The sequence below is a fragment of the Nannospalax galili genome, unplaced genomic scaffold (assembly GCF_000622305.1).
Source record: "Nannospalax galili isolate Female #2095 unplaced genomic scaffold, S.galili_v1.0 scaffold1402, whole genome shotgun sequence".
Classification (NCBI taxonomy): domain Eukaryota; kingdom Metazoa; phylum Chordata; class Mammalia; order Rodentia; family Spalacidae; genus Nannospalax; species Nannospalax galili.
In genome coordinates, this window is record NW_008348453.1 from 880,236 (window position 1) to 904,786 (window position 24,551).

Consider the following 24,551-nt stretch of genomic DNA (forward strand, 5'->3'; position numbering starts at 1 on the left):
GGGCCGCGGGGGCCGCTGACCGGGCGGTGGGAGGCGGCGGGGCCGGGCCATGGGGGACGGAACCACCCGAAGCTGCCAGAGCCGGGAAGCCTGCCGGCGTTGGAGCGGCATCCCCTGCTGAGCCCCAAGCGCCGGGTGAGAGGAAGGCGCGCGCCCCGACATTTCGGCCCCGTTAGGGGGCCGCCGGTGCGTTGCCCCACATCCCAGCCCAGGACCCGGTGAGCGAGGCGCTAGCGCTGCCCCCGCCGGGCTGCACCCTACCCCACCCCCATCCCGCTGGTCTCCGGGCTCATCCGCCCGCCCCCATCTGGCCTCCTTCATTGTCCTCACTCGCCCCGGGCCTCGTGGCTCGCAGTGGCGCTTGGGCCCCCGCCCCACATCCAAATTCCCCACTGCGTTCGTCCCCCAGGCTCCACACCCACCCGGCCTCTGCTGCCTCCTAGGTCCGGGGGTGCCACGTGTTCAGCCTCCCAGCCCCGCCCTAACGAGCCCCTCAGCCAGGTGGGCTAGCTTGACCCGGAATCTGGTTCCGGAGGGAGGGTGGGAATGCTTGCACGTGGGTCTCGGTGTGTGGCCAAGTATGTATAAGTCTAGGATCAGCGGCTTTGTTGATGCATGTGGCTTGTATGTTACCGTCATCCCGAGTGCGTCTGCGACTCTATGTAGGTCTCTGTGTCTCTTGAGTGTGGGTATTTAGTGCTGGCACTAAAGATGGATTCTGTGTATGTGTGAGGCATCCTGCTCTGTGGAGCACTGCTCCAAGTGGTTGCTGCCCTTTTGGAACCACAACTGGAGCTATGGCCCAAGCAAGACCCCTTCCTGCCATACTAAGAACTGGCCCAAGCATGCCCCATTCCAGGATTCAGAACCAGCTCTGCCCAGCAGGCCCTAGAACCACCTAGAAGTCTTAGGTGAGGGCTGTCTCTTGCCCCACACTGGTACTTTCATCTCTTGATCCAGCTGTGAGTCCTATAAACATCCTTCCCATTTTGCACCCCCCCTTGACAAGGCTGAGGGCCACTTAGCCTGGTCCCAGTTGGCCTGGCCTACTTGCAGCTGGGACCTAAATGACCAAACTTCCCACCATAGCCCATGTGAAGTCATGAGTATAAAGTGCTCCTGTGTTATAGTCACTCAGTAAGTGATTCCCCTCTCCAAACCATGTCCTGGGTTGAGGATTGTGCCCTCTGGGGCACAGGTGCGCATGTGGGTCCTGTAGGTAAGTATGTTTTCATGCTTAGGTATGATCCTGTATAATCAAGGTCACCAGTCTGTGCTGTTGTATGTATAGAGTTGTGCAATAAGGGTGTAGATCAGAATGTATACGTGTATGTAGACATACATGTGGCTTAGTGCTGGGGTGCCTGGAGATTAGCAGACTCTTGAGTTGCCAGCATGTTTGGGTATGTTTGCAGGTAGAATACAAGTCCATAAGTATCAAGGGGGGTATGAACAGGTAAGTGGGAGGATATGGGCCTGTGAGTGAGCAGCTGGGTAGGAGGCAGGTGGCAGCTTTACCTGCTTTGCCCTGACCTATGGGATCTGTTTCCTTCCACTCAGGCCAGCAGCCAGATGCTGGGGCCCATTGGGCAGGCCAGTGGCCTTCTGCGGGATGAGCAGACTGCTGGGGCGGACGCTGGAGCGGGTCTGCAAGGCTGTGCTCCTTCTCTGCCTGCTGCACTTCCTTGTGGCCGTCATCCTCTACTTTGATGTCTACACCCAGCACCTGGCCTTCTTCAGCCGCTTCAGTGCCCGAAGCCCTGCCCATGCCCTCCACCCAGCAGCCAGCAGTAGCGCCAACTGCTCAAGGCCCAACACCACTGCCGCCAGTTCCGGGCTCCCTGAGGTCCCCAGTGCCCGGCCTGGCCCCACGGCTCCAGTTCTACCACCCTGTCCCGACGTGCCGCCTGGTCTTGGTGAGCCTCTAGAGTAGGGTTTAGCTTAGTAAGAGGAGTGGGAAGAGGATTCTACCAATGTGATCTCAGGAAAATGGAGTATTGACCCATGGGGGCATCAAAGGTCAGATCTTTTGAAAGCAGGCTATTCCTGGGGTTCTTACTGCCCACTCCCAGGTGGCTGGTGTCCCTGGATTCTGGCAAAGGCCCTGACTGTTGACACTGTCCTGCCTGCAGTGGGCCGACTGCTGATCGAGTTTACCTCACCCATGCCTCTGGAGCGGGTGCAGAGGGAGAACCCAGGTGTGCTCCTGGGTGGCCGCTATACACCACCAGACTGCACTCCAGCTCAAACCGTGGCAGTCATCATCCCCTTTAGACACCGGGAGCATCACCTACGCTATTGGCTCCACTACCTGCACCCCATCTTGAGGCGGCAGCGGCTGCGCTACGGTGTCTATGTCATCAACCAGGTTTGTAGGCTGTGGTCCTGGCACTAGCCATCGAGGAATTCGCATGCACCTATGGGTGTGCTTGCTCAGGGATGTTTGGGGATCGTGTGCCTGTTGATACTTAGCTGGGCTTGGGAACATCTGTGCATCCTTGTCTGACCATTGGTAGTGTGAGTGTATGGTCATGGGGTGGGGGTACATGTCTGTCAGTGTGCACAGGAAGGTTATGTATATGGAGGGAAGTATGTGCATGTGAATGTTGGCATGTACTCTCTTGGGTGTGTACATAGCCTTGGAAGGAGGTGAGCCTCTTGGCAGTCTCCACTCTACCATGGCAGTTAGAGGCCTAGGGTACACAAACTAGGAGGCAGTGTCAAGGGGCTTGAAGAAGAGAGTTAGACTCTGAAGCTACATGAAATCTAAAACCTTAAGTACAACATCTAAGCCAAGGCTAGAACTGGCATTGGACCTCAGAGAGGATCTGCTGTATATCCTCCCTGTCCTTTGAGGACTCCTAGGTATATGATTAGAATTGGAGTAAAGGCAGTGAGAGTACAGAGAGGCCTGGTTCAGTAGTCCTGCAATTGTGAGAGTCGAATATCCAGTAGCCAGAGGAGCAAACCGTCTAGGAAGAGAGACCTGGAAGACCAGGGGTCAGCAAGAGACCTGATCTCTTATGTTTAGGACCTCATATCTGAGGTGTGGAGCTCAACATACAGGCTGCATAACAGAGATGAGCTGTAGGAATTGGTGGAGCCAGATCAAGAAGGATCTTGGAAGGCATGTTTGCCAGTTGAATTCCAGGCTGAAGATGGTGGGGAACCATTGTTTGAAAAGGGAATAACTTAGCTGGGGGCTTAGTGGCACTTGCGTTTAGTTCCAGCACTTGGGGAGGCAGAGGCAGGTGGATCTCTGTGTGTTCAAGGCCAGCCTGGTCTACATGGTGAATTTCAGGCCAGATGACCCTACAGGGAGACCCTATCTCAAAAAGATTTAAAGAAAAAAAGAAAAGAAAAGAAAAGGGAATAACTTGCATGTTGCTATTTAGAAAGATTGCTGTGATTGCATGTTAAGGATGGATGGAAGGAAGGGGAAGGCTAGAGGCAGTGCGACCAGTTAGGAAGAGATTCCAGTAGCCAGGAAGGAAATGGTGAGTGTGCTCATGGGTGGGGCTGTCATCCTGTCATAGTAAAGTAGAGAGAAGAGATGTCAAAACAAAGCAAAGGTTTTAGTCTTGGTTGTTTGCTGTATTCATGGCCACACCTGGGAATGGGATGAGAACTTAGGAGCTAGACTCTACTGTAGGAGAGTGACTGAATGCTGTCCTTCCTGGGATGATGAGATCCTGGGGGAAGTAGAGGAGGAACAGGTCTGTGAGGGAGAAGGGAATTTGGAAGCACGAGTATGTTCACAGTTCTATTTTTTTTTAATTTTTAAAAGTTAATTTTATTTATTTATTTCAGACAGGATCTCACTATGTAGCCCTGGCTGACCTGGGACTTGCTGTGTAGACCAGGTTGGCTTCAAACTCACAGAGGTCCACTGGCCTCTGCCTCCCAAGTGCTAGAATTAAAGGCATGTGCCACAACACCTTGATTTATTTTTAATTTTTTTTTTGTGGGGCGGGGGCACAAAAGCCAAAGCACACATGTGGAGGTCAGAAGGCAACTTTGCGGATTTGGTTTTCTCCTTCCACCTTTATGTGGGTTCTGTGTTTCATGATAACACAGGTTGTCAGGCCTGGGCAGCAACTGCTTTACCCACTGAGCCATCTCACTAGCCTCTAATGTAGAGATAAATAATAAATAATAACAAATGTGTTTGGGTGGGTGTGTGCTAAGCCCCCCTACACATGTGGTCTGAGGACAACTTTCCATAGTCGGTTCTCCTTCCACTCTGGGTTCTGGGAATCAAATTCAGGTCATCAGGCTTATGCAGCAAGTGCTTTTACCTGCTGAGCCATCTCAACAGCTAGAAGGTTCTTAAAACCCACATCATCTGACATGAGAGGGGAGAGCCAGCACTGAAGGGTTGGTAAAGAGAGGAAGGCAGCTACAAAGGCCCAGAAGATGGGCCAGAGGGCATCAGGAGACCTAGGAGAGGGGATGTCTGGGAAGTCCAGCAGTCAGTGTCAGGAAGGAAGCATGGCAGCTGTGTGAGCACTGAGGCGGAGTGAGGAGGGATGTGTGGACCAAGATGTGTCCAGTGAATTTAGCAACAAGGTGGGCCCAGCGAGAGCCATTTCAGGGGCGTGGTGGGGGCGGAAACAGATTGCGGTGGGTTGAAGAAGGAATCAGATTTGACAAAATAACTAATTGGAGACAACTTTTTAAGGAAAAAAAAAATCTCTGCTGAGAAGGGAAGGCGAAAGGTAGGGGCGATGGCAGGAGGGAAGTTTGTTTTTTTCTCCAAGGAGAGAACTAGGTATGTGTATGGGCTCCTGGCTGGGCGAGAGAGACCAAAAGGAATGCTAATAAGCCAGGAGCAGATGGGCAGTCCTTCCAAGGGCTGCTGGAAGAAAAGGGGCAGGAGAGGGAGGAAAGGGAGCAAACAGGGCTAGGCAGGTCCCTGTTCCAGAGGGCAGTCATTCCTGCTCATCAGGCTCAGGCATGGCCCTGGGTGGAGGAGGGGCCCTCTACTTGTAAAGCGTCCACTGACAGATCCAGCTGCAGAAACTTCTAGCTTTAGGTTCTGGCCTAGGTTGCAGCAGAGGCTGTGGGGGCCAGTTCCTAGCTTCTCTGTCCAGAGTTGCTTGTGCCTGTATGACCCAGATCTCTGAAGCCCTGTTTCTTCAGGTCTTGCTCACAGAGATGTGATTACCTATATAGCCTTTTGCTTGTCTGTCTGTTGGGGAGACAAGTGCATCTAGCCCAGTCCTGTCCTTGTCTCAGAGGCTGCCCAGGAAGTTGGAAGTGGATCAAAATGAGCCAGACGAGCTTCTACTTCCTTGGCACTGGCCATTTGGGGCATTCATTGTTTGTCTCCGTGACTGTCAGCAGGGATGTAGACTGGCGTTGCTCATATCTAGAATCGCCATTGGCACATGGGAGGCTCTCCTGGCACAAAGGAGAAGGCCACAGGGCATGTTTGAATGAATGAATGGGATGAGCACTTTAAACAGTGGTTTAATAGACACTGGTATAAAGGAGGCCTGGAGGAGGAGGGAGAAATTGTATTGGGACCTGGAGGTTTGTTGAGGAGGCAGTCTTTGCAGGTATGAGTTTGACCACTAAAGAGCATTTTAAGCAGGAGAAACTGATAACTGACCTCAATGCCTAGAGAGAAAGTCTAACATGTTCTGTGGAGGCTGAAGTTGGCAATATGGTTGGGCCCTAAGAGTCTGACAACAATACCCAATTGGGAAAGGTCTTTGAAGGGGAGGTCTAGGATGAGAAGCTGGACTTAACCCTGTGAATCTGAGGGAGCTGGTGGGGATGGGGGACAACAGGGTGGGCCCCTGGTGATGCTCTGTGAAGTGGCAGGTACTTGGTGGTCATGGGCCCAAAGCTGACCTATGTCTGTCTACTCACCCAACAGCATGGTGAGGACACCTTCAACCGGGCCAAGCTGCTCAATGTGGGCTTCTTAGAGGCGCTAAAGGAGGATGCTGCCTATGACTGCTTCATCTTCAGTGATGTGGATCTAGTTCCCATGGATGACCGAAATCTGTACCGTTGTGGTGACCAGCCCCGCCACTTTGCCATTGCCATGGACAAGTTTGGCTTTCGGTAAGATTCTCTTAGCTAGACTCAGACTCACCCCCTGCCCACTTCACCCAGGCCCCACTCCTAGCTTGTGTCCTACTAACTCCTGGCCCCTGGCCCAGACCCTTGTGGGCAAGTTAGATCCCTGGACCCTAGTTGCACATTCTCCTCCTACCCCATCTCTGATCTTCATCTTGAATCCACTAACACCTGCCTTCCCGTGCCATAGGCTGCCCTATGCTAGCTACTTTGGAGGTGTGTCAGGCCTGAGTAAGGCCCAGTTTTTGAAGATCAATGGCTTCCCCAACGAGTATTGGGGCTGGGGCGGCGAGGATGATGACATTTTCAACCGGTGAGTAGGGATAGGGCAGGGAGCAGGCTGGGAGGGGGAGCAGGCTGGGGCAGGGAGCAGGCTGGAGTGGGGAGTAAGGAGGTCCACACTAGGTTGGACTCCTTGCCCTTCCTGGTGCCTGTTCAGTTGTCTGTCCCCATCTCTAGGATCTCCCTGACTGGGATGAAGATCACACGCCCAGACATCCGGATAGGCCGTTACCGCATGATCAAGCACGACCGGGACAAGCATAATGAGCCCAACCCTCAGAGGTGACCCCAGCACCCCTGACCCCTGGTGCCCCTGATCCCTTGCTCCCTAGAGGTAACTTCCCAGTATCCCAAGCGCCTTCAGCCCCTGACACAAACATACCACCAAGGTAGCCTGAGCATCCTTGAACCCTGAAAAATGCCTACAGAGGTTACTGATTCCTAGAAATGATCCCAGAGCCTCTGGCCGCTAAAGGAGACAGCTAGCACCTCTGACACTAGTCCTCAACCACCATCTGGCCTGGTTCCTAGGGGTGACCAAAATTTAAAGTCTGGCTTGTGTTGTCATTGAATAAACTACATTCCCATCAGTGTTTTCAAAGACTTCACTTGTAGTTGGGTGTGGAGGCAGACACAGGAGTTCAAGGCCAGCCAGAGCTACATAGTGAGACCCTGGCTCAAAACAAGGAAACAAACAAAAACCAGAACAGACCTCACTTGTGTACCTTGGGTGACCCCTGCTTCTACTGGCTCTGTCAGAGCAGATAGGCAGTGGGTGCTGCCCATAGACCCTAGAGACCTAACAAAGGTTTGCTGAGTAGAGGGAGTGTGGGGAAGGAGTGTCAAGACAATGCCAACCTCTTTGAGATGAGAGGAAACAACTCCTTCCTAGGCAATACAGCCATATTAGGTATTTGTAGTTGATTGGGAAAGGCGTAAAGGTATATAAAATACAGACAAGGGTTCCCTGGGCTTCAGATGCTTGAGTGGTGTCCAGCCTTTTGGGAAGGGGAAGTTACACCCAACCCCTGCCCTGCTGTCTCTCATGAGGCTTACTCTAGGTAAGGAGGTAGTTGTGCCACAAGGTGATGAGGGCCTGGTGCTGTCCTGGCAGAGGAGGGAATGACGGAGCAGAGCAGGGTTTAAGAGCTACTCATCTACCCAGTACTTGCCTTGTGGGCATAGTGTTTATTCAGCAGGCTAATGGTGGCCAGTGTGGATAAAGGGATTTATATTTCTGAGAGTTGATTATGAACATGTATGCATTCCTGAAACTGTAAAAGGATAGGGAAAGAATCCTGGAGGAACAAGTTTGAAGCAAATGGTATGTTTGGTTTTTAGACTCCTGAAGGCAGAGAAAGATGGTGGGGAGCACTGGTGTTGTAGTTGAGTACCAGGGGAATTTAAATTTTTTCCCAGAGGGGCCTGAGAATCATGGAAGGGCTCTGAACAAGGAAAGGCATGGTAGAATTTATGTTTGGAAGTCTTTATTCTTCCTCTCTCCTCCCTCCCCCCTCCTCTTCAGGGTCTCACTATGTAGTCATCCCTGGCTGGCCTGCAACTCACTTTGCAGACTAGGTTAGCCTAGAACTCCTAGACACACACTTCAACCTCCTGAGAGCTGGGATTAAAGGGGTGCACTGCCACGCCCAGTAGAAGGCTTACTTTCTGAGTTCAAAGAAGGTGAAGGAATGGTCTAGCTGTTGGGTGGACCTAGGGAGGACCTTGACCCGACCTGAATTCATAAAACTGGATGGGATGTGCTGGGGGAAGGATCTTTGGACCTGCTGTGTTCCAGGATTTTTCTACTTTAAACTCAGGATGTAGGAATGGGGAGGTGGATTGTGTACTGCCACCAGGCTGTAGTTTGGCAGAAGCATGAAGCCCCCCAGCAGTCTAGGGAGCCAATGAAAAAGCAAGTAGTTCACATAAAACTATGGGCAGCAGGAAAAGATGATAGGCGGGTACATGCCAGGAGCCTTGGTCTTGTTGCTGGAATAGCTTGTCATCAATTAGAGGTGTCCACTTGGGTGTAGGAATGGTTAGACGGCCTGAAATTTCTAGGCCAAGGAAGTCCGGATGGTGGTTCTAATACCTTTTGCTTCAAACTTAGTCCTCCAGGATTCTTTCCCTTATCCTACATGTCCAAATCACCAGCAGTTAATGCCACCCCAAAAGCATTTGAGCCAGTCTACTTTTCCCCTTTCCTACCTTTACCTTAGGCTGGCCCCCGTGATCTTACCTGAACTACTGAAAGGGTTTCCCTGCTTCGCCCTTCCAGAGGCCATCCTTACCCTCCCACGAACCTGAGTTAAGAATCCCTCAGTGTCTTCTCACTCAGAATATGAACTGCTTACTGTAACTTCAGAGCCCTGCTCATACATGCTCTGACCACCAAGCTAGTCTTAATCTGTTTTCCTCTTGGCATGTGCTCTGACCTCTGTGTGCAGTGTTCTTCCCTCTGCCTTCAGCTCATGTCAGCTTCTTCCAAGGAAGCCGCCTTGTACCCTTAGCACGTGGATATTTCCTTTGCCTGGTACTGTCTTCCTTAGTGAAGCAGACTTGCTGTGAGGAAGGACCTTGCCTGTTCTGTTGATGGCTGTGTCCCTCCTGGTGGTTAGAGTGCAGGCTGCACGTAGGGAGTGGATGGTAGAGAAAGACTAATAATGGAAGAGGAACAGAACACTGCATTGGAGGTTTATATGAGATGTCTCAAATATCAGTTGGAATAGCAAGTCAGCTCAATGGGTAAAGGTCCTGGGCTATGCAAGCCTGCACCTGAGTTCAATCCCCAGAACCCACCTAAAGGTAGGAGAGAATTGATTTTACAGAGTTGTCCACTGACCACCACATGTATGTCCTGGCATGTGTATCCACATATGCATACACTATAGTAATACATTTTATCTGTGTATCTCAGGGTCTGAGGTGAAGGTGAACAGTGAGATCTGTAAGGCTATCATAGTTATGCTTTCTGACCAAAAGAAGGTGAGATCCCCACTTTGAGGGCAGATATAAGAACAAAGGGCTCCTGTCAAGTTGTCCCTGGAGAAACAGGACAGCCTTGTAGAGTGTCCAGATTGAGTTTGGCAGTTAGGATGATCTGAACTCATTTTCCTTTCTAGGTTTTCCAAGATTCAAAACACGAAGCTGACCATGAAGCTGGATGGCATTGGGTCAGTGCGGTATCAAGTCTTGGAAGTGTCTCGGCACCCTCTCTTCACGAACATCACAGTGGACATTGGGCGGCCCTCATGGTTCCCTCGGGGCCGACACTAATGGACAGAGGCCCTCAGTGCCCTGCTAGTATAGAGGGTTGCCTGCCAGAGGACTGACCTGCAGTGTGGTGGACAGCTGCTCTGTGGGAGAACTCCAGGACTGAGACTAGACTGTTTTCTGGCCAGCTGCACCTAGAAGTTTCAGAACCTACTTTGAGGAGCTTCTGGCCTAGGCAGGCCCCTCAAGTGTGGCCCTCTCGGGGTCAACCCTTCTTTCTTCCCCCTTTCCCTGGAGCCCAGCCCTCCTCACTGTTAGGGTTGGGCCAGCCCCTGCACTGCCTCGCGGAGTGACCTTGGGCTAGGTCACTCCACCTCTCTGTGCCTCAGTTTCCCCCTCCCCCTGAGTCCCCTAGGGCCTGGAAGGGTGGGAGGTATGACTAGGGGGCAGTGTCTCTTCCAGGGGGAATTCTCAGATCCGGGGAATCCCCCATGCTCCCAGGGGAGGGGAAACCTTTTTCATTCAATATTGTAGAGGGCAAGCTGGCGTGCCCCTTTCGGAGGAGCAGCCCCAGGAGGGGACCAGAGTGGGGGCTGTGTTGCTGCCTGGGGTCGTGGGGTTGGCCTTTGCATGGGGGGACAGGTGGGGCTTGGATCAGTAGATGGTTCCGGTCTCCCTGCCTCAGAGGAGGCCGAAGCCCCAGGACCGGTTCATGTTTATCTGTTGCACAGAAACTTGTGTGGGTGCTTTAGTAAAAAACGTGAATGGAGCAGCTCCTTGTCCGTTTGGGAAGGGGGATCTGAGTCCCTGAACCTCGTCTGTGCTGTGATGGGCAGTGACCTAGCCAGAGGTCATCCTGGGGCTTGTTAAACTTCTGAGCCCCTTTACCTCCGCTGATGTAGGGGAAGAGTTTATCTTGTTGCTGCCTTCAGTCTCTGGGAACGAGGAAGTAGTGGGCTGGGTGGGGCTAGATGTTCTTCCACTTCCTTGAAGTCGAAAAGTCAAAAGCTGAGTGCTGGGGAGTGAGCCTTGGGGTTCGCTGTGCGCGGGATTAACTTTGCTGCCGAATCATGGGTGAGGGGTGGGGCTTGCGTGGTTTCCCTGGTGACGTCTCGGAGAGGGGCGGGACTAGGCCCGGTTTCCCACTGCTTGGCTTTCCGAAGCCGCCAGGATCTCGACCCCGAGAGTCTGCTAGCAGCAGAGCACCCAACGTGGACCGGAGGCGGGGCCTTGATGTTGGAGCGGGTGGAGCTCGGTGGGCGTGGCCCCGGTCCCGGGGCAACCAGCCGTCTCCCAGGAAATCCCAGCTGACTTGCGGTGGGTCCTGTAGGTCTGGTCAGGAGGCAGCGGCGACGGCAGGCCATGCCCCGGGACTCCCTGTCACTGTGGGAGTTGGTGGAGGAGCACGTACCACGCCCGGAGCGACCTGAAGTGAAGAGGATTCTGGGGGAGGCAGCGGTGGACCTGAGCCTGGAGTTAAGAAAAGAGGTGGGGGTCGCACACCAGGCCTGCCCCCTACTCGCGTCACTTCCTACCACCATCAGGTCCCTAGCCCTACTCGGTGACCCCCAGAATCTTGTTGGTCCTCACCATCCGCCCTCTCCTGTTTGAGTCCCCTCATCTCTGACCACCCCCATTCCCACATCCTCCCATCCCCTGCCCAGTGGCAAGGTGTCCCAGCTCTCCTTGCAGGTGGTGATACTACAGGCACTGCTCCTAGAGGCTCAATCCTCTCAAGCTTCAGAGTCCCATCCCATCTCTGACCCTCCCTCTCTTCTGGCACCATCTCCCCTCCTGAAGAACCTCATGCGCCAAGAACTCCGGCAGCTACTTCAAGGCCTTCGCCTTAAGGCCATCTGTGAGGGCAGGTGGGAGTCTCAGACCTAGACCCCTTGCCCAGGCATCAGAGGGGCTAGCCTTGGCCCTGATAAAGAGCCAGGGTGGTCTTTCCTGTGGTTTCCTGAAGGAGCCCCTCAGGCCCTTTCCTGTACACCTTTTCAGGGACCAGGCCCAGGCATGGGCTCAATATAGTCCCAGAGTCCTTCACTTTGCCTTAGAGGAGCCCAGTTGCAAATCACCACAACAGAAACTCTTCCAGATGAGAGCTGGAGAGCCCAGGTAAAGTGATGGTAGGGAGAGAGCATCTGCCCCGACCTGGCAGAGGGTCCTAGCCAATTGGTGGGTCCCACCTAGCTCTGTGGAGGAACTCTCAATCTGGGGTGAGTACTATTACAGCCACTTGTGGTAGGGCTGAAGGCTGAGGTGACACCTACCTTAGCCCCAAGGCAGGCAAGGCTCTGTGGGGAGAGTAACTGCTTTGATCTGGGTCTTAAGAGTATAAGGAATAACTTTCTGGACAGATAGCAAAAGGAGTTTTACAGGCAGAGAAGACAGGAGGCTGTGTCTAGTGACTAGTTCTCAGGCCTGGAGAACAGGAGCGTGGGCTAGGCTAGAGGTACAGGAGCTGAGGTGAGAGGGCAAGAAAGAATAATTCCAGCTGGGGACTGAATGAGACAATGAATGGGGTCACATAAGAAACAGAGGGCAGCAGTTTCTATAGGGTGGGCATCATCTCTGTTTTTCAGATGAGGAAACTAAAGCCTCAGCAATGATAAACAGCTGGCCTGAGGTCACACTGAAGGCAACGGAGCCCATGTGCAAGGCTAGGCTCCAGAACTATTGTCTGTACTCTATTATGTTGCCTGTGTGAGGGAAAAAAAATATCTAGTAGTAACATTTGTTCTCTGAAGGTCTGGGGTGAGCAACACAGGGAGGGTGACTTTACCTGCCAGCAGCTATCACAGGGACCTAAGCAACATCAAGGACCAACTGAATGTGTCTAACATTGACCAGGTTGCCGGACACTTGAGGTAAGGACTAGGGGCATCAGAGTGTGTAGGTGGGGGACAGGAGAGGACACAGGTGGATCTAGAGGGGCAGGGACTGATTGAGAGGGAAGGGGTAATGTGCCAGGTTGGTTAGAAGCAGGCAGAAGTCTGTTATGTGGGGGAGAATGGAGGCAGGTTGAGCCACAGGCCCAGTGCCAGAGTGCAGAAGAGGATAATGCCCACTGGGGTGGGAGCCATGAAGTGACTAGAAATGGGGGGTTGCTGGAAGTCTATGCCCAGATATCACCCAGAAGGCAAGGTAGGCTGAGAATGGAGGGGCTGGCGAGGCTCCTGGTGGTTCTGCATTGGGGCTATATATTATGGGCTCAGCCTGACTCAATCCTGCCTCACTAGTTCTGGTGGCTCATGCTCCTTTCTAGGAGCCTTCTGGAGGAGGAGTGTCACATGCTGAAGAGGGAGATCTCTAAGCTGCAGGTGAGCATAGGTCTGGGCCCCCGCCCCGCCCCAGGTTCTCTGCTTAGCAGAGACCAGTTCTGCGTATCTCTGTACCTATGACCATATCAAGATTGCATAAGTCCTGCATCCATTTTTCATGTGTCCAGGGTCAACAGACAGCCCTGGGTCTTTTGCCTTCTCTCTTCACATAAGTCTGGGTACATACCCAACTACCGAGTTTTTCCACAGTGTGCTCTGGTCAGGCTGAGAAGCTGCATGGTCTTATTCCTGGGCCTTACACTAGGGTTCTTGACCTCTGCCTTCAGGCAGGGCCACTGAACCAACTCCCTCCACAGCACTGCCTGGAAGTGGAGCAGATGAAGGCTTGCCAGCCCTCCAAGGCAACCCTAGAGCCCACTCTGGCAGGTAAGGACCCTGATCAAGCCTGAGTACCCAGCCCCCTGCCTGTACTCCACACTGTACACACTCTAGAGGAGACCTGCACTGTCTCAGCTCTACCTTCCATCAGAGTTAAAGGAACAGAAGAAGGCCATGGAACGGGAGCTACAGGTCTCTCTAGGGCCATCCTGTGTCTCTCCTAAGCACAGGTATACCAAAGTATGAGGTGGGCTGGGTGGGTTGAAGGGTTAGATATTGGTCCCCTCACAGTTACCCATCTTATACAGGCAGCAGCCCTTGGGGTCTTCTGTTCAGGGCCTCAGGCCCTCCTTTCCTTGCTTCAGTGGCTACTTGCCTGCACCTCCTTTGGAGCGCTGCCCCCACCCGAGGGGTCAGGCCACCACCCACCGCTGGGGACGGCAACTTCGGTACAGCCATTGGGACAAGCCAGTTTCAGTGTCCAGTGTAGCGTCCCAGGCCCTAACCTGAAGGGCTGGCCACAAAAACAGGCTTCTGCTGGAACTCACCCCATCTACTGCTGCCTCCAGCTGCTATGGCCCTGCCAGTTTCTGCTTGTCTTACGTGAGCTCTCAGTCTCCCAAGGCTGTGTATTGGTCTGGTTCTTAGCTCCACCCTTTGCCAGGTCACTGATATCTAGGACTGAGTGTCCAGATTCCTGTCCTAACCCTCAAAGCCTTTGGCCTCTTTTCCCCTACTCAGACCTCCCCAAAGGCTTGGCTGACAGGAGGTCCCATCCCAGCCTGACTTTTGTCCCCTAGGGACCCAGACAAAGCACAGCCGCAGCTCAGACAGGAATAGAAATTTCATTAAAACTATGGACTTTAAAAACCTAGTGGTGCGCGATGGGCAGCGGCGGGTGGCACACCGTTATTGCTACAGAGGGTTAGAGGTGGCTTGGCCAGGGCTGTCACTGCAGAGGACACTGAGGATGGACAAACAGACACTGCAGGGCTTGGGAGAAGGAATTCTGGCTGCAGAGAGGGGATGGGCGCATGGACTGGGGGAGCACATCTGGGAAGACTGAGCCTTCAGCCTGGTGGAGGGTAGGCAAGGGGGTGTCGTCCAAGGTCCCCTTCCCCAGGGCTCTGGGCTCTAACTTCCTACTGAGCAGTCCCCTCTCCCTCCCTCCAGAAACAAGTGCTTTGGGCAGGCTGCTAGGTCATGACCTCTTCTGGCTGGGCCTGACAGCCAGGGCTGGGAAGGGCAGAGACCCTGGAGCAGCCAAGTGAGGTGCAAGCAGGCCTGGAAGACAGATTGGACCCAAGGCTGGGGCGGGGGGCGGCAACCACAGATAATACAATTTTTACAAAAATAATTACACAGATAAACAGGGCCAGGCGGTACAGTCTGACAGTAACTCTGTGCAGCCCCATAGTCCCTCACCTTGCCCCAAGTAGGAGGATACAAGTTTGCCTGGGCAGAGGCTGGGATTTGTTCTGGGGTCAGGAACACTGGTCATGAGGCTGGAGGCTTAAGGAGGGGAACAAGTTGGGGGTGTGCCCAGAACCGCTTATCCCCTAGGAGACAGCTCAGGGCAGAGAATGAGGGTATCAGAGGCCACTCGAAGCCTGGAAAGGCCTCCGGGGACCTGGCCTGAGACCCCTCCAAAGTGCTTTGGGCCCCCAGCCATCCTTCTGTTGGCTCCCCACTCCCAGCTGCTGTCTTGGCATCCAAAGGACGTGTAAACACTGGGGACACGACCACAAATGACTGCACTAGCAGTGGTGGCCAAGGTGACGGTAGTCATCCTGGCCAGGGCATGACAGGGAGCAGGCAGTGACACCTGTCCACTGCCTCCCCAGTCTCTGTGGTGGGAGCAGTGGTGGGGTGGGGCCTCTCCCCTGGCAACTGTACTCATATCCGGGAGTCCTGGAGGTGGTTGGAGCCATTACTGCCCACGCTGGGGATTTGGGCCTTGTCTGGGTGCAGTGGCTGGACCTCAAACCCGTCTTCAGGAGATGGGGCTATGGTGGGGGCATAGCGCCCAGTTCGGTGCTCCAGGAGGGCAGGGCCCCAGTCTCTGCTTGGCTTTGTGGCATTTTTCAAACGCTGCAGGCAGGGGGCGCAGTGAGAAAGATGAGTCAGAAGAGAGCTCTATCCACCCACACCCTTCCTGCTCCACTTGGCCTCCAGTCTGTCTTCACTCCTCACCTGAAGAAGGGTGTCCCCATCTGTGCGGCAGAGCTGGAACAGTGCATATAGAGGGATGCAGATGACAGAGGACAAGGCCATGAGGAAGCCGATGGCCACAGCCCAGCCTGGGTATTGGTAGTGGTTGTAGGTGATTGGCCGGTACTGGATCACCGTGAAGATGAGAATGAACTGCAGGGGTGCAGATGGGGTGGCGTGAGACTGGCCAGATCCCCTCTTAGACCCCAGGCTTTCCCTCCTAGCAGCTCCCCTTCATCTCTTCAGGCTCCCAAGCTAGCAAAAGGCATTTTGGTCAGGGTATGGGCAACTGTCAACACCTGGGCAGTGGAACAAGCCGATAGAATCTGCGCCCCAGGGAGTGGTGGGCAGGTAGTACCTAGAGGGGAAGAGGTGTGTCTGTGCCAAGAGTCCTGAACTGGCCTGAAAACAAGACTCAACATGGCTCTGCACTACCTTCTGAGGTAAGGCCAAGTTTCTGGCCTAGAGACCTTCCTCTTGCTAGGTGACCTGTTAGGCTAACTGGCCACATCATCCCTCAGGTGTCCATCACACCTAGCATTTCTTTCCACCCTCTCCATTCATTCTGCAGTCATCCTCTGGATCTTCCTGTCAAGTCCTGAGCCAATGCCGCCTCTTTCAGGAAGCCTTTTCAGATTTCCTGTCTCCTAAAGGGCCCCTCCATGGTACTTTCCACCTGCTTTCCTCAGAGCCGCTGCTTCCTGTTTTCCATAGACCCATGAGCTCCTAGGATTGCATTAACTCAAGGTCTTAGGTAGTTTGCACAGTGCTTAGCACAATCTCATTTGTCTATCTGAACTGATCTATGCCAGGAGAAGTAGGGGTGTCGGGGAGCAGGTCAGGTACAGCCCTGTCTCACTATGGCTGTGGTGACAAGTGACATTCAGCCTGGGGAGGGCCCAAAGGTATAAATGCTGTCACGCAATAGACACACTAAGGAGCCTCTGTAGAAAGAGACTGATGAAGCAGAGGTAGAGCCTGTGGCTGCAGCATGAGCAACTCAAGGAGGCAGTGACTTGGTTGGGTGACTGGGGGCCTCCCAGAGGGTCCTGGGAAAGGTGATGCCTCAGCTTGGCCCCAGGAATCAGCACCCCCTTGGGAGCCTTTAGGGGCACCCTGAAGCTCAGGTTCCTCTGATCTTTCTACATCCAAACTAAGATACCCCTCTCTGCTCACAGCGGGAGTATATGCTGAATTTCCTGACCTAGTAGAGCCTGATGTATGTGAGGATGAATCCCATCATTAGACTGACAGAAAGATAGGGTTTGCCAAAAATACCTTTAAAGGAACATAAAGCCCTGTAGAGAACATAGTTATGTCTACAACGCTTGGATTCCCAACCTTAGGGTACCTCCAGCCTAGCTTCCTGGGCACAGAGAGGGTACTGCCTATTTTTCTTAGTCTCCAGAAGATACAAACCCAGGCTGAGGATACCAAATAGGCCCTTTCTCCTCCTCCCTTTGGTGGGGTCCCCTAAGGCTCCCCAGGTGACAATGGAGTATAGCCTCCCAGCACTCAGGAAGAGTATCTTGGGCCTGTGCCAATGCCACACCCCCAGAGGGCATGGTACTGGGCAGTGGCACCTGTGCTCACTAGCCTCTCAGCCTTAACAGGAAACTTCCATGCTTCCTGTTTCAAAGCTGGGCCAGTGGCCAGAGCTGTTGCCTGTGCCAGGCTTGGGAACATCCCACACCCCATGTGGTGGAGGCCTCAGCTCTCCAGGGGCCTTTTTTTCAGAAAGATGAGCCAGTGTGGAAGTCTAGTACAGAGCTCTCTATAGTCCTGAGGAACTGAGCAGAACACAGGTGACTCTGGATACCACCTTGCCAGTGGGTCATAGCTGGACTGTGGACCCCCCCTCTTCTCTGTATAGTGACTACTATTCTATCGACCTCTGCCCCTTGCCACCTCAAACAGAAGCGGCAAATGAGCCAGGTTTTAGCCCACAGGCCATTCCCCCTTCCTATAGCATGGCTTCTTCTATAGCATGGCTTCTGTGTCTTACTAGCCCAAATTGCGCCACCTGCTCTGTATCACAGTGAACACTGGGCATATTTAACACCCCTATGCCTTAGTTTATCTGTAGAGTGCGGATAACAATAACCTGGAGAGGTGTAACGTGAACAGGTAAAGGAAGGCCCTTGTTCAGCTCTCTGGTGAGTTTCTTGCAGTTGAATGTTCATGGAAATAAGGAGGCTACCCTGAATCCAGCACACTTCCCTGCCTGGGAGGCTTAGGAAGCTGTCCCCCCTGAAGAGCTGACTCAATAGCCATGGGCTGCTCTCCCACATTCCCAATCCTGCCATGTATACCCAATCCTTCCACATTCCCAATCCTGCTTGGGAGCTTCTATGAGTGAGCATCTGTGATGAAAACAGTAAGGGAGACAGAGGCCACCCTGATATCAATGACTCCTGAGGATGGCCCTTGGAAGGGAGTGAGGCTGGCTCCCTGGAGTCACTGAGCTCTGAGCCCAAGTATTAGCTTCTGTAAAGTAAAGGGCTCAACACCCCCTACCTAACCCAAGGCTAGGCCTGGTGCCTCTAACTGCACACACCTGGCCATCCAGCCCTCTCTGATGCCTGAAGCCAGAGCTGGGGCACAAAGCTCTGGCTGGGTGGATGCGCTCCTGCTCTCTCTCTACTGGTTCCAAAGAGGACACTTGGCTGAGGGTCAGCAGGACGGGGAAGGTGCCTGAGGAACTTACGAAGATGATAGCTGGAGAGACAAAGCGCCAGCAGATCTGGAAGAAGAGGGGTGGTGGGAACCCCAGCATCATCTGGATGTCCTGGAAGTAGTTCCTGTGCCCTGGAGAGAGGGAGGTCAGCAGCCTGGCCAGACACAGTGGACCTCAGGGACTGGGATACTTAAGGACACAGAAGGGTGGGCGCTTACCATAGATGTACATGATGGACACGCACATGATGCAGGAGATGACGACCAATGAGAAGCTGGCTGCATAGTTGTCCATCAGCAGCAGCCAGTAGATGCCTGCCTGTGGGCCAGTGACAGCTGAGCTGGGGGGGTCCACAGTCCAGGCTTCCCCCTGCCCATTCCCCGCGTACCCTGGCAAGTACAGCCCAGCCTCACCCTGCTCTTCTCTAGTCTTACCTGGCTGGTGAGGGGGATGCCGAGTAAGAAGCCGGCCACAGCCACACCCAAGGTCACGTAGGTCTTTTTCTGCAGGATCCACTCATTTCCCACCTCATCCACTATGGCAGTGACCAGGGTCTCTAGGAGACAGAACTAGAGGGCACAGCTATCAGAACTGGGCCCGATCTCTACCCTGGTTCCTCCTGCCCAGGCTACCAGTCCCACCTATATGTCAGACCTGAGTGCCCAGCCCCAGCAAGATAAGCATGAAGAAGAAGAGCAGGGACCAGAGCGGGGAGATGGGCAGCAGCGTGAGGGCCTCAGGGTAAGCCACAAAGGCCAGGCCAGGACCATGGTCTGCTACTCGGGACACATCCACACCCAGGTGATTGGCCATGAAGCCGAGGATGGAGAAGATGACGAAGCCAGCATAGACACTGGTGGCACAGTTGGTGATGCTGATGATGACACTGTCCCTGAGAGGAAGGAAAACAGGGACAGTTTAGGAGACCTAGCTTGCTTCCCTCTTCCTGATTTCAGCCAAGAGAAGACATGGAGACAGGGAAAGTTCTAGAAACAAAGTGCCCCTAACTCCTTTTCCTATCTGCTGTGGTTCTTATAAAGAGTTAAGGGCTCCTGAGCCTTTACAGACCCATCCCTCCTCTCTGGCCAAGGCTTCTTTCTCCATTCTCAAGGCTCACTTCTCAAGACCTCAAGGTCTTATGCAGCAGGAAGTCGCTGGTAGGCAGCAAGCTGCACCAGAATCCAATGGGCCTGTGGACCCAGGCACAGGCTCTGGAGAGGGCAGAGAGAATGGAACCAGTAGGGGCTTCTCACCGGTAGCAGTTGTTGTGGAACTTGTTGTAGGATGCCATGGTGATGAGGCCGCCCCACGCACAGCCCAGGGAGTAGAAAATCTGTGAGGCAGCGTCCCCCCACACCTGTAGGGAGGGTGGCCAGTGAGGGCCTGTAGGCAGAGGCAGGCCCACCTGGCCCTTTCCCCGTTCCTCCTAGGTCAGCCTCCACATCCCACCTTAGCCTCCAGGATCTTGTCCCATTGTGGGGTCAGGTAGTACATGATACCCGTGAAGGCTCCTTCCAGGGTTACTCCGCGAACAAACAGGATGGTCAGCACCACATAGGGGAACGTGGCAGTGAAGTACACCACCTGGGACAAGACAGGCTCCATGGACTCCTCTAGGCCTTTTCCAACCCTAGAACTACCTCCCTGACCCCAGCCACCACTGGCTCTGGTCCCTTTTCTTCTGTGGCTCTTCATCCCTCCCCTAGATTCCAAGCAACCCAGGTAGGGGAGGCAGGGTGGGAACAGACCCTGCCTGGGGAAAGTACTTGCTTTGCCTGAAGACTTGACTCCTCGGATGAGGCAGAGGAAGACGACCACCCAGGAGACGCCAAGGCAGCCCAGGAGGGGCAACCGTACCTCCCCAAAGTTCCCAATGTCATCTGACAGCTTCAGCACATACAGCCTGGGGAAGGGGAAATGACTGTCACTGAGGGCCAGTCTCTGCTGCCCAGCACCCAATTTCCAAGGCCCAGAACTCCATGTCATAAGGTCCCAGCAGTCCGTTCCTGTGAGATGGGAGCCTCTCTGGGGACCCTAGCCCCTCTGCAGATCCTGGGAACCTGACACAAGGCCACTGCCCTGCAGCACCTCTTAAAACCCTCAAGGGCTCCTGGACATCATGAGAGGCCTGGGCTAGTCTCCTCTCCTGTGGCAAGATGGCTCCCAGTCCCTGCTTGAGCCCACCCAGGCCCCTTCCTGTACATTTCATGTTCTGAAATGCCCACTCATCCTATCAGAAGCACCTCTTCCAGGAAGCCCTCTGAGAGCACACTAATTTGCTCTATCTCCAGGGAGTTGAGGGGAAAGCAGAAGGCTATGTTGATGATGGCACCCCAACTTGTGTTTGTGGCTCCATCTGGTGTTCTATGCTAGACAGGCTGTACACTTTCAGTCAACCAAACACAAGTATCAGGACCTGGGTTTGGTGCTAGGTACTCAGACCTACAGGAGGCATCTTCCTAACCCTCAGGGAAGAGGATGGAGGACAGCAAGCAGGATGGGTGGGAAGGATGCCAGAGAGGATGAGATGTAGCAGGGACAGCCTGTGAAAGGACATCCTTTCATCCTATGGGGACAGCCAGGGTGAAAGGCTTCCCTGAAGAGGTGAGGCTGTAGCTATGGTATGAGGACTTGGGAAAGGCAGGCCTACAACAGGGCAGGGGTGGGAGCTAGCATGACCAGCCTGTTAGCTCGGGAAGGCTGGAATGTAGCAGGAAGGGAAGATGGAAGGGAGAGGGATAGGAAGGGGCTAGATTGTAAGAAGTTGTAAAACCAGGGCTAAAGAATTTCAGTTCCTCCTGAGGGCAACAGGAGACTTCTGCAGGGTTCTGTAAGAGCACTCTGAGGGCATGTGGGTCTCTGGGAATAGGGAATTTCATTCAGAGACAATAGCATGACTCCAAGCTTTATAGTGAATCTCATGTCTTACCAGGGAAAAGCCAAAGCCTTTTCAATGTCTACAGGTCCTATGGGATCCATTGCCCCAGGCCCCGCTGTTTCTCTGATCTCTCCTATTCCCCAGTCTCCTAGCTCACTATTCCAGCTGCCCTAGCTCTGTTTTTCCTTCAACATGTTAGTATTCCCCCACCCCAGGGGCTTTGCACATCCTATTGTCTCTGAATGAAATGCCCTATTCCCAGAGACCCACATGCCCCACATGCACACAGGGCCCTATGCCATCTTCTCTTTAAGACAAGGTGTCTCCCTGTAGCCCCAGCTGGCCTGGAACTTGATATGTAGACCAGGCTGGCCTTGATCTCACAGAGCTATGCCTACCTCTGCCTCCCAAGTGCTGGGATTAAAAGCCTGTGCTACCAAACCCAGCCCTCATCTTGATTTTTTTTTCTTTTTTGTCTTTTTGAGACAGGGTCTCCCTGTAGTCCCAGCTGTTCTGGAACTCATTATGTAGACCAGGCTGGCTTTGAACTCACAGAGATCCGCCTGCCTCTGTCTCCCAAGTGCTGGCATTCATCTTGATTTTTAAAAATTTTTTATTTTTGTGTATATGAGTATATTGTTTGCACGTTTGTGAGTGCACCTCTGTTGTGCAATGCCACAGAGGTCAGAAGAGGGCGTCGGATTCCCCTGAGGAGTTAAAGACGGTTTGTAGCTGCCATGTGGGTGCTGAGAATTGAATCCGGGTCCTCTACAAGAGCAGTCAGTGCTCTCAACTGCTGAGCCATCTTGCTATTTTTAAAAAACATTTTATTAGGCGGGCGTGGTGGCGCACACCTTTTATCCCAGCACTCAGGAGGCAGAGGCAGGCGGATCTCTGTGAGTTCAAGGCCAGCATGGTCTCCATGGTGACTCCAGGATAGCTGGGGCTCCAGGGAGACCCTCTCTCAAAAAGACCAAAAAAAAAAAATTATTTTTTATTTTTGTGTGTATGAGTGTATTGCCTGTATGTGTCTAAGTGTACCAATGTCATGCAATGCCAGCGGAGGTCAGAAGAGGGTGTTGGATTCCCCCGGAACTGGAGTTACAGATGGCCACCATGTGGAGTTACAGATGTTAGCCACCATGTGGGAATTGAACCGAGTTCCTATGTGAGAGCAGCCAGTGCTCATAACCACTGAGGTATCTCTCCAGCCCTCATCTTGATATTTAACACATATGAACAAAGTACGGTTTTGCACTAAGCTCTACATATCACTGGTTTGTCAAGTGATATGTAGAGCTTAGTGCAAAACAGAACTTTTGGGCCTTCTCTGACTACATGGATGAAAATGCAGCTTTCACCTCATCCCAGCATGCCTTGCACTTCTCTGCTGTTTTCCTTGATGGCATACACGTTCCATCATTTTGTATATTTTGCTATTGGTGGTTTGTTTGCTTTGTTTGAGATAGGATCTCATGTAGTCAGACTGGCCTTGAACTCGATTTGTAGCTGAGGATGACCTTGAACTTATGATCCTATTGTTTCCACCTCCTAAGTGTTGGGATTATAAATGTGCACCACTGTGCCTGGTTTTATGTGGTGCTGGGCACTGAACCCCCCGGGCTTTGTGCATGCTAGGAAGGCACTCTACAAACCAAGCTTCATCCCCTGCCCTAATTATGGTTTTTGTCCTCTGTCCTCTATGATGTTTCTGACCACATTGTTCATGGCTGTACATCCCCAGTTCCTGACACTGAGAGGCACGCAACAAATATTTGTCCCTGAGTTAATGAACACTGTGGCAAATGGGTTGGGAGGTGGAAAGGAGAGAACCCAGAAGCACACCCAGGCCGGAAGTGAGAAGGGAACAAGAAAGACACTTGAGCCTCGGTTTCCTCATCTTGTAAATGGGATTACACCACCAGCCTGAGATGAACCTGGGATAAGTGGAGGCTAAATGCAGGCTGCCTTCTTTCCCCTCACAGCTGAGGCCTCTCAGCATAGCTCCCATTAGCTACAGTCACTGTTCCCATGGAGCATCTCATGGAGATACTTTTGGTTGTGAACCTGAGTCAGCTGTACCATCCCTCCAGCCCTCATGGAGTCACTTTTAATATCTTGTAATGGGACATGATTCTGAACATTCATGGAACAATGTGTCAGAGCTGGAATTTGGTGTTTGCTTGGCTGTCTACCTGACCACCCACAGAACCCTCCAGCAGCCACTTTCACTGTCTCCTTTTGGCCTCTAGTTTCCTCCCAGTTCAGCCTTCACAGCATGGCCTGCAGAGGGTGCTATCTGACTCGCCTGTGCAACTCTCCCAACTGTCTAAATCAGTATCTGACTTAGTGCTGACAAGACCCTCTCCAGGCTCACCCATGAAGGAATCAACAGAGTAGTGATGTTCAGAAGCGACGGGACATGGGCTCCTGGTCCCCTTCAGCATTGCTTTCCTGTCTTTTTTTTTTTTCGTTCATAGCACACCTAGAAAAAAATTCTGTTGGCACATTGAGGTAGACAGGGCCATTCTTAGTTGAGGGCAGTGGCCTGGGGCTCCTGGGTGCCCAGGCCCATCTGCCCAGGTGCACCTATGTCAGACACATCAGTGTCAGCAAGATCAATCCTTCAGAACAACCATAGGCTCCCTCCACTTCTCCTACTGAAAGCCGATTTTCCTCATGTGCCAAGATTCAAGTAAAGAAACATTTTCTCCCCTAAAGGATTTTTTAAAACTTTGCCTAATTATACATGCCTAAACTGGTATGTTGTTATTTTTATTGCAAGAGTACAGCATTACTGTACTGGGGATTAGAGAGTTTCAACAACTAGCCTGGGAACCAAAAAAAATGAATTATAGCTTTATTTTAGGCGGCACCATATTTAGTTTTTTTGTTTTGGACCATGTGCTTTTGAGATCAAACAATTAACCTAAGAACTTTGGGAACAAGACTTATATTTAAGTTGGCTCCTGATACTCAACCTCTCTAGAATTATGCTGGTTTTTTTTTTTTCCTCCTTTTTGAGATAAGGTCTCACTAGGTAGCTTAGGCTGGTTTTGAACTCATGATCCTCCTGCTTCAGTCGTCCAACACCTGTGACCACAGGTGTGTGCCACTACACTCAGCTATTTTCTTTTAAAAATTTCTTTGGAGCCAGGCGTGGTGGCACATGCCTTTAATCTCAGCACTCGGGAGGCAGAGGCAGGTAGATCTCTGTGAGTTCAAGGCCAGCTGGTCTACATAGTGAATTCCAGGACAGCTGGGGCTACAGGGAGACCCTGTCTCAAAAAGACCAAAAAAATTTTTTTTTCCTTTGGATAGGGGCTGGGAGATGGCTTAGCAGTTAAAACATTGGCTGCTCTTATAGAGGACCCAGGTTCAGTTCCCAGCACCCACACAGAGGCTAACAACCATCTATAGCTCCAGTTCCAGATCTGACGCCCTCTTCTGGCTTCAGTGGGCATTGCATGCATGGGTACAGTTCTGTATATTCAGGCAACACACACACACACACACACACATATATATATATATA

General features: G+C 52.7%; 3 protein-coding genes across 14 annotated transcripts in view; 2 read left to right on the forward strand and 1 right to left on the reverse strand.

The window, feature by feature from the left end:
- On the forward strand, positions 1 to 10,360 carry B4galt2 (beta-1,4-galactosyltransferase 2). Of its 8 annotated transcripts, none has more exons than XM_029569484.1 (8): positions 7 to 135; positions 410 to 501; positions 1,561 to 1,916; positions 2,133 to 2,368; positions 5,885 to 6,075; positions 6,281 to 6,403; positions 6,550 to 6,654; positions 9,498 to 10,360. In XM_029569484.1, exons 3-8 carry the CDS (start codon positions 1,613 to 1,615, stop codon positions 9,649 to 9,651), a joined length of 1,113 nt encoding a protein of 370 aa, XP_029425344.1. In that variant the 5' UTR covers positions 7 to 135; positions 410 to 501; positions 1,561 to 1,612; the 3' UTR covers positions 9,652 to 10,360. The 8 variants fall into 8 exon arrangements, with proteins under 8 accessions (XP_008843620.1, XP_029425344.1, XP_029425345.1 ...); XM_029569485.1 differs by having other exon boundaries at positions 444 to 501; XM_029569481.1 differs by having other exon boundaries at positions 77 to 218.
- A 130-nt stretch (positions 10,361 to 10,490) lies between these two features.
- On the forward strand, positions 10,491 to 13,936 carry Ccdc24 (coiled-coil domain containing 24). Of its 3 annotated transcripts, none has more exons than XM_029569486.1 (9): positions 10,491 to 10,843; positions 10,919 to 11,076; positions 11,281 to 11,456; positions 11,590 to 11,706; positions 12,339 to 12,458; positions 12,857 to 12,911; positions 13,229 to 13,298; positions 13,402 to 13,480; positions 13,559 to 13,936. In XM_029569486.1, exons 1-9 carry the CDS (start codon positions 10,822 to 10,824, stop codon positions 13,758 to 13,760), a joined length of 999 nt encoding a protein of 332 aa, XP_029425346.1. In that variant the 5' UTR covers positions 10,491 to 10,821; the 3' UTR covers positions 13,761 to 13,936. The 3 variants fall into 3 exon arrangements, with proteins under 3 accessions (XP_029425346.1, XP_029425347.1, XP_029425348.1); XM_029569487.1 differs by having other exon boundaries at positions 10,491 to 10,662; XM_029569488.1 differs by having other exon boundaries at positions 13,386 to 13,480; positions 13,559 to 13,697.
- Positions 13,937 to 14,078: 142 nt separating this feature from the next.
- The window catches only part of Slc6a9 (solute carrier family 6 member 9), a 35,852-nt gene continuing 25,379 nt past the window's right edge, over positions 14,079 to 24,551 (reverse strand). For 2 of the 3 annotated variants that reach the window (XM_008845401.3, XM_029569478.1), the window contains 9 exons: positions 19,909 to 20,041; positions 19,588 to 19,722; positions 19,392 to 19,495; positions 18,793 to 19,030; positions 18,573 to 18,707; positions 18,357 to 18,456; positions 18,169 to 18,269; positions 15,444 to 15,614; positions 14,564 to 15,341 (listed from right to left, as the gene is read on the reverse strand). In XM_008845401.3, the coding sequence (XP_008843623.1) occupies positions 15,147 to 15,341; positions 15,444 to 15,614; positions 18,169 to 18,269; positions 18,357 to 18,456; positions 18,573 to 18,707; positions 18,793 to 19,030; positions 19,392 to 19,495; positions 19,588 to 19,722; positions 19,909 to 20,041 (1,312 nt within the window). In that variant the 3' untranslated portion in view covers positions 14,564 to 15,146. Of the gene's footprint in view, positions 15,342 to 15,443; positions 15,615 to 18,168; positions 18,270 to 18,356; positions 18,457 to 18,572; positions 18,708 to 18,792; positions 19,031 to 19,391; positions 19,496 to 19,587; positions 19,723 to 19,908; positions 20,042 to 24,551 lie in introns of all 3 variants that reach the window. The other variant, XM_008845399.3, reaches the window with a different exon arrangement.

What these genes read in the sequence shown, in the direction of transcription:
- B4galt2 (XM_008845398.1), top strand. Translation starts at nt 1,613, where the DNA reads ATGAGCAGACTGCTGGGGCGGACGCTGGAGCGGGTCTGCAAGGCTGTG. An exon ending in GTGTCTATGTCATCAACCAG is followed by an intron (nt 2,369 to 5,884) that starts GTTTGTAGGCTG and finishes CTCACCCAACAG; the next exon opens with CATGGTGAGGACACCTTCAA. An exon ending in GATGATGACATTTTCAACCG is followed by an intron (nt 6,404 to 6,549) that starts GTGAGTAGGGAT and finishes CCCCATCTCTAG; the next exon opens with GATCTCCCTGACTGGGATGA.
- Ccdc24 (XM_029569486.1), top strand. Translation starts at nt 10,822, where the DNA reads ATGTTGGAGCGGGTGGAGCTCG. An exon ending in AAGGCCATCTGTGAGGGCAG is followed by an intron (nt 11,457 to 11,589) that starts GTGGGAGTCTCA and finishes ACACCTTTTCAG; the next exon opens with GGACCAGGCCCAGGCATGGG. An exon ending in TGTGTCTCTCCTAAGCACAG is followed by an intron (nt 13,481 to 13,558) that starts GTATACCAAAGT and finishes CATCTTATACAG; the next exon opens with GCAGCAGCCCTTGGGGTCTT.